General features: G+C 46.7%; 1 protein-coding gene across 1 annotated transcript in view; it reads right to left on the bottom strand.

Annotated features, from left to right (window-relative positions):
• Positions 1-14,450, bottom strand: part of SLC1A7 (solute carrier family 1 member 7) — a gene marked incomplete at its 5' end in the record, with an annotated part of 92,542 nt that extends 78,092 nt beyond the window's left edge. The window contains one exon of the mRNA XM_088462256.1: positions 14,235-14,450. Within this exon, the coding sequence (XP_088318382.1) occupies positions 14,235-14,450 (216 nt within the window). The remainder of the gene's footprint in view (positions 1-14,234) is intronic.
• Positions 14,451-16,278: the final 1,828 nt, after the last annotated feature.

Here is a 16,278-nt window from a genome sequence, read left to right as displayed (position 1 = left end):
CTATCTCACATCTGTAATACCTCACAGTCCTGTGTATACATCTGTAACATCAGCCACAGCTCAGCCAGCATAGAGAAACCCCTACTGCTATCTCACATCTGTAATACCTCACAGTCCTGTGTATACATCTGTAACATGAGCCACAGCACAGCCAGCATAGAGACACCCACTACTGCTATCTCACATCTGTAATACCTCACAGTCCTGTGTATACATCTGTAACATCAGCCACAGCTCAGCCAGCATAGAGACACCCACTATTGCTATCTCACATCTGTAATATCTCATAGTCCTGTGTATACATCTGTACCATCAGCCACAGCTAAGCCAGCAGAGAGACGCCCAGTACTGCTATCTCACATCTGTAATACCACACAGTCCTGTGTATACATCTGTAACATCAGCCACAGCACAGCCAGCATAGAGACACCACTACTGCTATCTCACATCTGTAATACATCACAGTCCTGTGTATACATCTGTAACATCAGCCACAGCACAGCCAGCATAGAGACGCCCACTACTGCTATCTCACATCTGTAATACCTCACAGTCCTGTGTATACATCTGTAACATCAGTCACAGCTCAGCCAGCATAGAGACACCCACTACTGCTATCTCACATCTGTAATACCTCACAGTCCTATGTATACATCTGTAACATCAGCCACAGCACAGCCAGCATAGAGACACCCACTACTGCTATCTCACATCTGTAATACCTCACAGTCCTGTGTATACATCTGTAACATCAGCCACAGCACAGCCAGCATAGAGACACCCAATACTGCTATCTCACATCTGTAATACCTCACAGTCCTGTGTATACATCTGTAACATCAGCCACAGCTCAGCCAGCATAGAGACACCCACTACTGCTATCTCACATCTGTAATACCTCACAGTCCTGTGTATAAATCTGTAACATCAGCCACAGCACAGCCAGCATAGAGACACCCACTACTACTATCTCACATCTGTAATACCTCACAGTCCTGTGTATACATCTGTAACATCAGTCACAGCTCAGCCAGCATAGAGACACCACTACTCCTATCTCACATCTGTAATACCTCACAGTCCTGTGTATACATCTGTAACATCAGCCACAGCACAGCCAGCATAGAGACACCCACTACTGCTATCTCACATCTGTAATAACTCACAGTCCTGTGTATACATCTGTAACATCAGTCACAGCACAGCCAGCATAGAGACACCCACTACTGTTATCTCACATCTGTAATACCTCACAGTCCGGTGTATACATCTGTAACATCAGCCACAGCTCAGCCAGCATAGAGACACCCACTACTGCTATCTCACATCTGTAATAACTCACAGTATTGTGTATACATCTGTAACATCAGCCACAGCACAGCCAGCATAGAGAAACCTACTACTGCTATCTCGCATCTGTAATACCTCACAGTCCTGTGTATACATCTGTAACATCAGCCACAGCTCAGCCAGCATACAGACACCCACTACTGCTATCTCACCTCTGTAATACCTCACAGTCCTGTGTATACATCTGTAACATCAGCCACAGCTCAGCCAGCATAGAGACACCCACTACTGCTATCTCACATCTGTAATACCTCACAGTCCTGTGTATACATCTGTAACATCAGCCACAGCACAGCCAGCATAGAGACACCCACTACTGCTATCTCACCTCTGTAATACCTCACAGTCCTGTGTATACATCTGTAACATCAGCCACAGCTCAGTCAGCATAGAGACACCCACTACTGCTATCTCACATCTGTAATACCTCACAGTCCTGTGTATACATCTGTAACATCAGCCACAGCTCAGCCAGCATACAGACACCCACTACTGCTATCTCACCTCTGTAATACCTCACAGTCCTGTGTATACATCTGTAACATCAGCCACAGCTCAGCCAGCATAGAGACACCCACTACTGCTATCTCACATCTGTAATACCTCACAGTCCTGTGTATACATCTGTAACATCAGCCACAGCACAGCCAGCATAGAGACACCCACTACTGCTATCTCACCTCTGTAATACCTCACAGTCCTGTGTATACATCTGTAACATCAGCCACAGCTCAGTCAGCATAGAGACACCCACTACTGCTATCTCACATCTGTAATACCTCACAGTCCTGTGTATACATCTGTAACATCAGCCACAGCTCAGCCAGCATACAGACACCCACTACTGCTATCTCACATCTGTAATACCTCACAGTCCTGTGTATACATCTGTAACATCAGCCACAGCTCAGCCAGCATAGAGACACCCACTACTGCTATCTCACATCTGTAATAACTCACAGTCCTGTGTATACATCTGTAACATCAGCCACAGCACAGCCAGCATAGAGACACCCAATACTGCTATCTCACATCTGTAATACCTCACAGTCCTGTGTATACATCTGTAGCATCAGCCACAGCTCAGCCAGCATAGACACCCACTACTGCTATCTCATGTCTGTAATACCTCACAGTCCTGTGAACACATCTGTAACATCAGCCACAGCTCAGCCATCATAGACACCCACTACTGCTATCTCACATCTGTAATACCTCACTATCCTGTGTATATATATGTAACATCAGCCACAGCACAGCCAGCATAGAGACACCCACTACTGCTATCTCACATCTGTAATACCTCACAGTCCTGTGTATACATCTGTAACATCAGCCACAGCACAGCCAGCATAGAGACACCCAATACTGCTATCTCACATCTGTAATACCTCACAGTCCTGTGTATACATCTGTAGCATCAGCCACAGCTCAGCCAGCATAGAGACACCCACTACTGCTATCTCACATCTGTAATACCTCACAGTCCTGTGTATAAATCTGTAACATCAGCCACAGCACAGCCAGCATAGAGACACCCACTACTGCTATCTCACATCTGTAATACCTCACAGTCCTGTGTATACATCTGTAGCATCAGCCACAGCACAGCCAGCATAGAGACACCCACTACTGCTATCTCACATCTGTAATACCTCACAGTCCTGTGTATACATCTGTAACATCATCCACAGCTCAGCCAGCATAGAGTCACCCACTACTGCTATCTCACTTCTGTAATACCTCACAGTCCTGTGTATACATCTGTAGCATCATCCACAGCTCAGCCAGCATAGAGACCCCACTACTGCTATCTCACATCTGTAATACCTGACAGTCCTGTGTATACATCTGTAACATCAGACACAGCTCAGCCAGCATAGAGACACCCACTACTGCTATCTCACATCTGTAATACCTCACAGCCCTGTGTATAAATCTGTAACATCAGCCACAGCTCAGCCAGCATAGAGACACCCACTACTGCTATCTCACATCTGTAATACCTCACAGTCCTGTGTATACATCTGTAACATCAGACACAGCTCAGCCAGCATAGAGACACCCACTACTGCTATCTCACATCTGTAATACCTCACAGTCCTGTGTATACATCTGTAACATCATCCACAGCTCAGCCAGCATAGAGACACCCACTACTGCTATCTCACATCTGTAATACCTATCAGTCCTGTGTATACATCTGTAACATTAGCCACAGCACAGCCAGCATAGAGACACCCACTACTGCTATCTCACTTCCATAATACCTCACAGTCCTGTGTATACATCTGTAACATCAGTCACAGCACAGCCAGCATACAGACACCCACTACTGCTATCTCACATCTGTAATACCTCACAGTCCTGTGTATACATCTGTAACATCAGCCACAGCACAGCCAGCATAGAGACACCCACTACTGCTATCTCACATCTGTAATACCTCACAGTCCTGTGTATACATCTGTAACATCAGCCACAGCTCAGCCAGCATAGAGACACCCTCTACTGCTATCTCACATCTGTAATACCTCACAGTCCTGTGTATACATCTGTAACATCATCCACAGCTCAGCCAGCATAGAGACACCCACTACTGCTATCTCACATCTGTAATACCTCACAGTCCTGTGTATACATCTGTAACATCAGCCACAGCTCAGCCAGCATAGAGACACCCACTACTGCTATCTCACATCTGTAATACCTATCAGTCCTGTGTATACATCTGTAACATTAGCCACAGCACAGCCAGCATAGAGACACCCACTACTGCTATCTCACATCTGTAATACCTCACAGTCCTGTGTATACATCTGTAACATCAGCCACAGCACAGCCAGCATAGAGACACCCACTACTGCTATCTCACATCTGTAATACCTCACAGTCCTGTGTATACATCTGTAACATCATCCACAGCTCAGCCAGCATAGAGACACCCACTACTACTATCTCACATCTGTAATACCTCACAGTCCTGTGTATACATATTAGGGGTGAGCGGGTTCGGATTTCTGAAATCCGAACCCCCCCGAGCCCCCCCGATCCGAGTCCGATCCGAGTCAGGCTCGACTTTTCCCGCCTGACTCGGATCTGAAATCGAGGCAAAACGTCATCATCCCGCCTTCCGAGTCTCGCGGGTTTTGGATCCTATATAAGGTACCCGCGTCGGCGCCATTTTCTCACTCGGCTGTGGACAGTGAAGAGGGAGGGTGGGAGTTAGGGCTGTGTAGTGTAGTGTAGTGTAGTGCTGCTGTTGTCCACTACTTCAAAGTCCATAGGGGCTGGCTGTGTTGTGCTGTGCTGCTGTTGTTAATAGGGGCTGTGTCCACTACTTCAAAGTCCATAGGGGCTGGCTGGACTGTGTTGTGCAGTCAGTTCTCCATAGGGGCTGTGTCCACTCCAAAGTCCTGTGCAGTGTCCCAGTCCTAAAGGAGTGCTGTAGTGTTGTCCAGGGGGTGCTCTGTCCATCAGGGGTGCTCCCCCCAAGTGCTAAAAAAATAATATATTTTCTGTGTTTGTGAATTGTGTGCGCAGTAGCCGCACGTGCATCAACAAAGTAGTGCCAAGCGTGCGCCTGTGTCATAAGTAAAGGGCCGGCTGGCTTGACCGTTAAGGGTGCTGTAACCCCCGAAAGTACACTCCAGTCCAAACCAAAAAAAAAATTATTTTCTGTGTTTGTGAATTGTGTGCGCAGTAGCCACACGTGCATCAACAAAGTAGTGCCAAGCGTGCGCCTGTGTCATAAGTAAAGGGCCGGCTGGCTTGACCGTTAAGGGTGCTGTAACCCCCGAAAGTACACTCCAGTCCAAACCAAAAAAAAAATTATTTTCTGTGTTTGTGAATTGTGTGCGCAGTAGCCGCACGTGCATCAACAAAGTAGTGCCAAACGTGCGCCTGTGTCATAAGTAAAGGGCCGGCTGGCTTGACCGTTAAGGGTGCTGTAACCCCCGAAAGTACACTCCAGTCCAAACCAAAAAAAAAATTATTTTCTGTGTTTGTGAATTGTGTGCGCAGTAGCCGCACGTGCATCAACAAAGTAGTGCCAAGCGTGCGCCTGTGTCATAAGTAAAGGGCCAGCTGGCTTGACCGTTAAGGGTGCTGTAACCCCCAAAAGTACACTCCAGTCCAAACCAAAAAAAAATTATTTTCTGTGTTTGTGAATTGTGTGCGCAGTAGCCGCACGTGCATCAACAAAGTAGTGCCAAGCGTGCGCCTGTGTCATAAGTAAAGGGCCGGCTGGCTTGACCGTTAAGGGTGCTGTAACCCCCGAAAGTACACTCCAGTCCAAACCAAAAAAAAATTATTTTCTGTGTTTGTGAATTGTGTGCGCAGTAGCCGCACGTGCATCAACAAAGTAGTGCCAAGCGTGCGCCTGTGTCATAAGTAAAGGGCCGGCTGGCTTGACCGTTAAGGGTGCTGTAACCCCCGAAAGTACACTCCAGTCCAAACCTAAAAAAAAATTATTTTCTGTGTTTGTGAATTGTGTGCGCAGTAGCCGCACGTGCATCAACAAAGTAGTGCCAAGCGTGCGCCTGTGTCATAAGTAAAGGGCCGGCTGGCTTGACCGTTAAGGGTGCTGTAACCCCCGAAAGTACACTCCAGTCCAAACCTAAAAAAAAATTATTTTCTGTGTTTGTGAATTGTGTGCGCAGTAGCCGCACGTGCATCAACAAAGTAGTGCCAAGCGTGCGCCTGTGTCATAAGTAAAGGGCCGGCTGGCTTGACCGTTAAGGGTGCTGTAACCCCCGAAAGTACACTCCAGTCCAAACCAAAAAAAAAATTATTTTCTGTGTTTGTGAATTGTGTGCACTGTGGCTGCACGTGCATCAACAAAGGAGCAGCGCCAAGCGTGCGCCTGTGTCCCATAAGTAAAGAGCCGGCTGGCTCATTTCTTAAACTGTGGTGTAACCCACAAAGTGCACTACTCTCCAGCAAAAATAAAATAATATTTTCTGTGTTTGTGTGCGCTTTAGCCGCACGTATATATATCAATATAACATAAATGGAGGACCAAACTTTCTCCGATAAAAATAAAATAGGGAAAGATCAAGAACCTCTTCCTCCTAGTGCTGTTGCTGCTGCTGGGAGTTGTTCATCATCCCAGAGAGGAAGTAGGAACATCACTACTTTTACTAAACAATTGACCCTCCAACAGTCCCTAGCGATGAGGATGAAGTACGACAGCAGTCATCCTGAAGCAAAACGTATAACTGAGGCCTTGACTGCTATGTTGGTGTTAGACGTGCGTCCGGTATCCGACATTAGTGCAGTGGGATTTAGACAATTGATGGAGGTAGTGTGTCCTCGGTTCCAAATCCCGTCTAGATTCCACCTGCATCCTCAAAGCAGCAGCGACAAGCGTGCGTCTGTCTGTTAAAGGGTGGTGACACCCTCAAAGTGTGCTACACAAACAATTAAAATATTGTTCTTTTTTTTTCTGTCTTTGTGAATTGTGTGGGCTGTAGCCGCACCTGCATCCTTAAAGCAGCAGCGACAAGCGTGCGTCTGTCTGTTAAAGGGTGGTGACACCCTCAAAGTGTGCTACACAAACAATTAAAATATTGTTCTTTTTTCTGTCTTTGTGAATTGTGTGGGCTGTAGCCGCACCTGCATCCTTAAAGCAGCAGCGACAAGCGTGCGTCTGTCTGTTAAAGGGTGGTGACACCCTCAAAGTGTGCTACACAAACAATTAAAATATTGTTCTTTTTTCTGTCTTTGTGAATTGTGTGCTGTAGCCGCACCTGCATCCTTAAAGCAGCAGCGACAAGCGTGCGTCTGTCTGTTAAAGGGTGGTGACACCCTCAAAGTGTGCTACACAAACAATTAAAATATTGTTCTTTTTTTTTTGGTCTTTGTGAAATGTGTGGGCTGTAGCCGCACCTGCATCCTTAAAGCAGCAGCGACAAGCGTGCGTCTGTCTGTTAAAGGGTGGTGACACCCTCAAAGTGTTCTACACAAACAATTAAAATATTGTTCTTTTTTTTTCTGTCTTTGTGAATTGTGTGGGCTGTAGCCGCACCTGCATCCTCAAAGCAGCAGCGACAAGCGTGCGTCTGTCTGTTAAAGGGTGGTGACACCCTCAAAGTGTGCTACACAAACAATTAAAATATTGTTCTTTTTTTTTGGGTCTTTGTGAAATGTGTGGGCTGTAGCCGCACCTGCATCCTTAAAGCAGCAGCGACAAGCGTGCGTCTGTCTGTTAAAGGGTGGTGTAACTCTCAAAGTGCTCCAAAAAATAAAAAACTATTTTTTTAATGTGTTTGTGACTTGTGTGCGATGTAGCCGCACCTGCATCCTTAAAGCAGCAGCGACAAGCGTGCGTCTGTCTGTTAAAGGGTGGTGACACCTCAAAGTGTTCTACACAAACAATTAAAATATTCTTCTTCTTTTTTCTGTCTTTGTGAATTGTGTGGGCTGTAGCCGCACTTGAATCCTCAAAGCAGCAGCGACAAGCGTGCGTCTGTCTGTTAAAGGATTACATCGGTGACAGCATCCAAGTAGGCATGTCAGACAGTCCGTACCTGTACTGGCAGGAAAAAGAAGCAATTTGGAGGTCCCTGTACAAACTGGCTCTATTTTACCTGAGTTGCCCCCCCTCCAGTGTGTACTCCGAAAGAGTGTTTAGTGCAGCCGGGAACCTTGTCAGCGAAAGGCGTAGGAGGTTGCTTCCACAAAATGTGGAGAAGATGATGTTCATAAAATGAATTATCAACTCTTCCAGGGAGACCAGCCTCCAGAACGTACAGAGGGACCTGTGGTTCCAGCAGGGACGAATTAATACTCTGTGAGGATGAGGATGTACACACTGAAGAGGGTGAGGAATCGGTGGATGAGGAGGATGAGGATGACATCTTGCCTCCGTAGAGCCAGTTTGTGCAGGGACACATTAATTGCCAGCTTGTTTTGTGGGGGCCCAAACGAACCAATCATTTCAGCCACAGTTGTGTGGCAGACCCTGGCGCTGAAATGATTGATTTGTTAAAGTGTGCATGTCCTGTTTATACAACATAAGGGTGGGTGGGAGGGCCCAAGGACAATTCCATCTTGCACCTCTTTTTTTTCTTTGCATTATGTACAGTTTGGGGCCTAGTTTTTCTAACTGCCATCCTGTCTGCCACTGCAGTGTCACTCCTAGATGGGTCACGTGTTTGTGCCGCCCACTCGTGTCGCTTAGCATAGTCATCCAGCTACCTCGGTGCAACCTTTTGGACATGAAAACACTATTGTGAGGTGTGAGGTGTTCAGAATAGACTGGAAATGAGTGGAAATTAAGGTTATTGAGGTTAATAATAGCATAGGAGCAGAGAAACCAACAAATTCTGTGATTTTAGCTGTTTTTATGCTTTTTTAAAAAAAAATACAGATCCAAAACACAAAACCCAGAACCCAAAACACGGAAGGGTGGTTTTGGCAAAACCAATCCAGATCCAAAACACGAAGAAAGATCCAGATCCAAAACACGAAAAGTGGCCGGTGCACACCCCTAATACATATGTAACATCAGCCACAGCTCAGCCAGCATAGAGACACCCACTACTGCTTTCTCACATCTGTAATACCTCACAGTCCTGTGTATACATCAGTAACATCCTCCACAGCTCAGCCAGCATAGAGACACCCACTACTGCTATCTCACATCTGTAATACATCTCAGTCCTGTGTATACATCTGTAACATCAGCCACAGCACAGCCAGCATAGAGACACCCACTACTGCTATCTCACATCTGTAATACCTCACAGTCCTGTGTATACATCTGTAACATCAGCCACAGCACAGCCAGCATAGAGACACCCACTACTGCTGTCTCACATCTGTAATACCTCACAGTCCTGTGTATACATCTGTAACATCAGCCACAGCTCAGCCAGCATAGAGACACCCACTACTGCTATCTCACATCTGTAATACTTCACAGTCCTGTGTATATATATATATGTAACATCAGCCACAGCTCAGCCAGCATAGAGACACCCACTACTGCTATCTCACATCTGTAATACCTCACAGTCCTGTGTATACATCTGTAACATCAGCCACAGCACAGCCAGCATAGAGACACCCACTACTGCTGTCTCACATCTGTAATACCTCACAGTCCTGTGTATACATCTGTAACATCAGCCACAGCTCAGCCAGCATAGAGACACCCACTACTGCTATCTCACATCTGTAATACTTCACAGTCCTGTGTATATATATATATGTAACATCAGCCACAGCTCAGCCAGCATAGAGACACCCACTACTGCTATCTCACATCTGTAATACCTCACAGTCCTCTGTATACATCTGTAACATCAGCCACAGCTCAGCCCAGCATAGAGACGCCCACTACTGCTATCTCACATCTGTAATACCTCACAGTCCTGTGTATACATCTGTAACATCAGCCACAGCACAGCCAGCATAGAGACACCCACTACTGCTATCTCACATCTGTAATACCTCACAGTCCTGTGTATACATCTGTAACATCAGCCACAGCTCAGCCTGCATAGAGACACCCACTACTGCTATCTCACATCTGTAATACCTCACAGTCCTGTGTATACATCTGTAACATCAGCCACAGCACAGCCAGCATAGAGACACCCACTACTACTATCTCACATCTGTAATACCTCACAGTCCTGTGTATACATCTGTAACATCAGCCACAGCACAGCCAGCATAGAGACACCCACTACTGCTATCTCACATCTGTAATACCTCACAGTCCTGTGTATACATCTGTAACATCAGCCACAGCACAGCCAGCATAGAGACAGCCACTACTACTATCTCACATCTGTAATTCCTCACAGTCCTGTGTATACATCTGTAACATCAACCACAGCACAGCCAGCATAGAGACCCCCACTACTGCTATCTCACATCTGTAATACCTCACAGTCCTGTGTATACATCTGTAACATCATCCACAGCTCAGCCAGCATAGAGACACCCTCTACTGCTATCTCACATCTGTAATACCTCACAGTCCTGTGTATACATCTGTAACATCAGCCACAGCACAGCCATCATAGAGACCCCCACTACTGCTATCTCACATCTGTAATACATCACAGTCCTGTGTATACATCTGTAACATCAGCCACAGCACAGCCAGCATAGAGACACCACTACTGCTATCTCACATCTGTAATACCTCACAGTCCTGTGTAGCAGCGGAGGTGGCAGGAGGGTGGGTGGAAGGGGATAGAGGGTGGTATGTAGTAGGTAACAGGCTGGGGAGATGGAGGGTAGAGGAGAGACATGAAGGGCAGTTAGCAGGGGTGGTGGCAGGAGGGATAGGTGGAAGGGGTGAGAGGTAACAGGCAGGGAAGATGGAGGATTTAGGCGTAGTGCAGGTAGGGGTACCTGGTAATACAGATTAATAACAGAGGGGATATCCTGAGAAATAATGGAGAGAGCAGGTTTGCAGGCGGCTCATACAATGATCGTATCCTTGCCGTGTACAGATGTATCATGTATGTGCTGCAGGGTAACGTGTTGCAGTCATATCAGGTATACTGACACCAGCTCTGAATGATGCTGTGTTATTAGCCTTACTACACGTGTAATATAACACTATAGCTATGCAGCCATAGATACACTGATTAGGAATATGTAACACACAGACCTAACCGGTGACTTCCCAATAACCTCCCACAACAAAGGCTAGCAATAACAGTGAAAGACCCGCATACTATGTACTAAGAAATATAATATATCCCTGTCTTATTCAGCCCAGAGCCTGGTGAGGACAATGGACCTCATTCAGAGTCGGTCGTAAGCCGTCGCTCGGTCGTACCCATCCGATGTTTCCAAACCACGCATGCGTACGGTTAGTTGTGCGCATGTGCGTATTAGACCTTGCGATCCAAAATGCTGTAGATCGTATGACTTACGAGCAGGAAGTGGCTTCCGAGAGTTGATTGACATGAAAGGCCGTTTGTGGGTGTTGACGGGGGTGGTGGTCTAAAAACGCAGGCGTGCCTCACAGTTTTCAGGGCGTTTTAGGGGCATACGTAAATTACCTGCTACGACCGACATAGAAGGCCGGAAGTAGCAAAACGTCACTCAGATTAGGGGCCTGGCTGATCGTACAGCTGATGTTGGGAGTGATGTTTCTATTTTGAGCCGCACAATGCAAGCAGCTAATCGATTGTTGTAGCTAATAACACTGCTAATTGGCTTGTAATTGATTCAGCTGCATTTACATTATCAGAATAATAAGAATGAATACATTTCATGCTGATAGCTTATTCTATGCGTTTTTTTGTTTTTTTTTGTGGGCATCAACACAACACAAGCGGCCGCAACCATCAGAAGAAAATGAACATACAGCGACTGCCAACGACTGACTAGATCGCTAGCTGCTACCACTCGCTAGCTACAGGAGGTGCATTGTTCACGTATGGGCGTCACTTTGGTTGCGACCGACCGGCCATGCGATTGCTTCCTTTTTTCAGTTTCTCGGTCATTAGGCGTACGACCGAGCGGCCGCTTACGACCGCCTCTAAATGAGGTCCAATGTATAGATAGAAGCACATTGGGCTTACAGCTATAATAGCCCCAAGGAAAGAGTCCCGAGTTCAGGAAACTATAGAGCTATAGTAAGGAAGTAATGACCGTGTGTGCTCAGTACTATGTATATAACGTGGGCTCAGTACTATATATCATGGGCTCAGTACTATGTATATACCGTGTGCTCAGTAATATGTATATACCGTGTGCTCAGTACTATGTATATAACATGTGCTCAGTACTATGTATATACCGTGGGCTCAGTACTATATACCATGGGCTCAGTAATATATACCGTGTGCTCAGTAATATGTATATACCGTGGGCTCAGTACTATATACCATGGGCTCAGTACTATATACCGTGTGCTCAGTAATATGTATATACCGTGGGCTCAGTACTATATACCTTGTGCTCAGTAATATGTATATACCGTGGGCTCAGTACTATATACCATGGGCTCAGTAATATGTATATACCGTGGGCTCAGTACTATATACCATGAGCTCAGTACTATATACCGTGTGCTCAGTAATATGTATATACCGTGTGTTCAGTAATATGTATATACCATGGGCTCAGTACTATATACCGTGTGCTCAGTAATATGTATATACCGTGGGCTCAGTACTATATACCATGGGCTCAGTACTATATACCGTGGGTTCAGTACTATATACCATGGGCTCAGTACTATATACCATGGGCTCAGTACTATATGCCATGGGCTCAGTACTATATACTGTGGGCTCAGTACTATATACCGTGGGCTCAGTACTATGTATATACCGTGTGCTCAGTACTATATACCTTGGGCTCAGTACTACAGTATATACCGTGGGGTCAGTACTATATACCATGGGCTCAGTATTATATACCGTGGGTTCAGTACTACAGTATATACCGTGTGCTCAGTACTATATACCGTGTGCTCAGTACTATATACCATGGGCTCAGTACTACAGTATATACCGTGGACTCAGTACTATATACCGTGTGCTCAGTACTATATACCGTGGGCTCAGTACTACAGTATATACCATGTGCTCAGTACTATATACCGTGGGCTCAGTACAACAGTATATACCGTGGGCTCAGTACTATATACTGTGGGCTCAGAACTACAGTATATACCGTGGGCTCAGTATTACAGTATATACCATGTGCTCAGTACTATATACCGTGGGCTCAGTATTACAGTATATACCAGTGGGCTCATTATTACAGTATATACCATGTGCTCAGTACTATATACCGTGGGCTCAGTACTATATACCGTGGGTTCAGTACTATATACCGTGGGCTCGGTACTACAGTATATACCATGTGCTCAGTACTATATACCGTGGGCTCAGTACTATATACCGTGGGCTCAGTACTATATACCGTGGGCTCAGTACTATATACTGTGGGCTCAGAACTACAGTATATACCGTGGGCTCAGTATTACAGTATATACCATGTGCTTAGTACTATATACCGTGGGCTCAGTATTACAGTATATACCAGTGGGCTCATTATTACAGTATATACCATGTGCTCAGTACTATATACCGTGGGCTCAGTATTGCAGTATATACCGTGGGCTCAGTAGTACAGTATATACCGTGTGCTCAGTACTATATAAAGTGGGCTCAGTACTACAGCATATACCGTGGGCTCAGTACTACAGTATATACCATGGGCTCAGTACTATATACCGTGGGCTCAGTACTACATTATATACCGTGGGCTCAGTACTATATACCGTGGGCTCAGTACTTCAGTATATACCATGTGCTCAGTACTATATACCGTGGGCTCAGTACTATATACCGTGGGCTCGGTACTACAGTATATACCATGTGCTCAGTACTATATACCGTGGGCTCAGTACTATATACCGTGGGCTCAGTACTACAGTATATACCATGTGCTCAGTACTATATACCATGTGCTCAGTACTATATACCGTGGGCTCAGTACTATATACCGTGGGCTCGGTACTACAGTATATACCATGTGCTCAGTACTATATACCGTGTGCTCAGTACTATATACCGTGGGCTCAGTACTATATACCGTGGGCTCAGTACTATATACCGTGGGCTCAGTACTATATACAGTGCGCTCAGTACTATATACCGTGGGCTCAGTACTATATACCATGGGCTCAGTACTATATACCATGGGCTCAGTACTATATACCTTGGGCTCAGTACTATATACCGTGCGCTCAGTACTATATACCATGGGCTCAGTACTATATACCGTGGGCTCAGTACTATATACTCCTCCTCCTCAGACACCACCAGACAAACCTCTTCCATCCCATGACCCTGCTGAGTGTTACACTATAAGTCAGCTACGGGCTGCGCAGTTACCGGATCAGGTCCAGCAGTGCGTCCGCTGAGCTCATGACCGGCTTCCCGCTGTGTTCTGTGTTCTCTTTCTGCGCTGCGCCCCCGGGATGGATGATAGATACCATGATGATTCCCACGATGACAGCCACGAAGGTGGTCCACAGGTAGTAGGCAATGGTGATAATGCCCAAGCGACTGGACGTCTTAGCATCGAGAGCGGCCAATCCCGACATCAAGCTGCAAAGTGACAGAGAGAATCACGTTACCATCCCTTACTTATATATATCACCTACATATTCCACAGCGCTTTATTATACAGCCAGTGTCCCAGTGAGCTTACAATCTAATGCCTGCTGCAATGTGACAGAGAGAATCACGTTACCATCCCTTACTTATATATATCACCTACATATTCCACAGCGCTTTATTATACAGCCAGTGTCCCAGTGAGCTTACAATCTAATGCCTGCTGCAACTCAGCCACAGATGCTCCCAGGCATATTTACACTGCGTAGCCCGCAATACCGCCAGCAGCACGCCCTCCCAACCCTGTCTGCGTGTGGCTGCCCGGTTACACCCCTGCAAGGGGATGCGTATGAATCTGCGCTGCTTGTACTTGCGTACACTAGATTCCACGACTTGTGCAGTGAAAAAACACGCAAGATACGCACCGCCAATGTGCGCACATTCACTGCATCGGCCCCTAAATTGTTTGTGACACAAACACATAAAGGTCAATGTTAGTTCGAAAGAGAATAAACATATCAGTATGATCCGGAATGTGAATCAGTACGAAGACCAAAAGGTACCGGGGGAGAACATACAGACCCTACACAGATAGTGGCCTAGCCGGAATGGATCACCTGGCACTAATCATTGTACAAACTCAACAAAATGTAAAATATGGAGATGAAAGAAATTTTCATTTACAATTGTGATCTCTATGGCTTGTTACTATGTGTCCAAATATCAATGGGGGGAAATTATAATCTGCGCATTGTGCATTCTGCGGGGTGGAGAGGAAAATCGCCAATGCCGGGCTATCATGCTATCATTTCACGGGTGGAGCTAGGTCATGTCCTGGACCAATATCAGCTGTGGTCCATTCATTTTTGACTGCAATACAGCCCCCATAAATTCTATGTAGGCCACTATGCAGTCGGACTGAAGATGACATTAGCCTATAGTAGCCAATGGGCTACTGTATCAGGTTTTCTTTTGGAGAGGGTTCCTCCAGATCTCACACCGGCTTACACTTCAGTAATGCACTAACACTGTCAGTCAGTGTGTGATGTGTGCTGGGATGGGCTGATCCTCCTCCCTGAGCTCAGCTGTCAGTGTGTGATGTGTGCTGGGATGGGCTGATCCTCCTCCCTGAGCTCAGCTGTCAGTGTGTGATGTGTGCTGGGATGGGCTGGTCCTCCTCCCTGAGCTCAGCTGTCAGTGTGTGATGTGTGCTGGGATGGGCTGGTCCTCCTCCCTGAGCTCAGCTGTCAGTGTGTGATGTGTGCTGGGATGGGCTGGTCCTCCTCCCTGAGCTCAGCTGTCAGTCAGTGTGTGATGTGTGCTGGTATGGGCTGGTCCTCCTCCCTGAGCTCAGCTGTCAGTGTGTGATGTGTGCTGGGATGGGCTGGTCCTCCTCCCTGAGCTCAGCTGTCAGTGTGTGATGTGTGCTGGGATGGGCTGGTCCTCCTCCCTGAGCTCAGCTGTCAGTGTGTGATGTGTGCTGGGATGGGCTGGTCCTCCTCCCTGAGCTCAGCTGTCAGTCAGTGTGTGATGTGTGCTGGGATGGGCTGGTCCTCCTCCCTGAGCTCAGCTGTCAGTGTGTGATGATGTGTGCTGGGATGGGCTGGTCCTCCTCCCTGAGCTCAGCTGTCAGTCAGTGTGTGATGTGTGCTGGTATGGGCTGGTCCTCCTCCCTGAGCTCAGCTGTCAGTGTGTGATGTGTGCTGGGATGGGTTGGTCCTCCTCCCTGAGCTCAGCTGTCAGTGTGTGATGTGTGCTGGGCTGGGCTGGTCCTCCTCCCTGAGCTCAGCTGTCAGTCAGTGTGTGATGTGTGCTGGGA

Source organism: Taudactylus pleione, unplaced genomic scaffold (genome assembly GCF_031769625.1).
Source record: "Taudactylus pleione unplaced genomic scaffold, aTauple2 ptg001175l, whole genome shotgun sequence".
Taxonomy (NCBI): domain Eukaryota; kingdom Metazoa; phylum Chordata; class Amphibia; order Anura; family Myobatrachidae; genus Taudactylus; species Taudactylus pleione.
The sequence above is the reverse complement of the archived record's forward strand: the minus strand, read 5'-3'. Positions and strand labels throughout refer to the sequence as shown.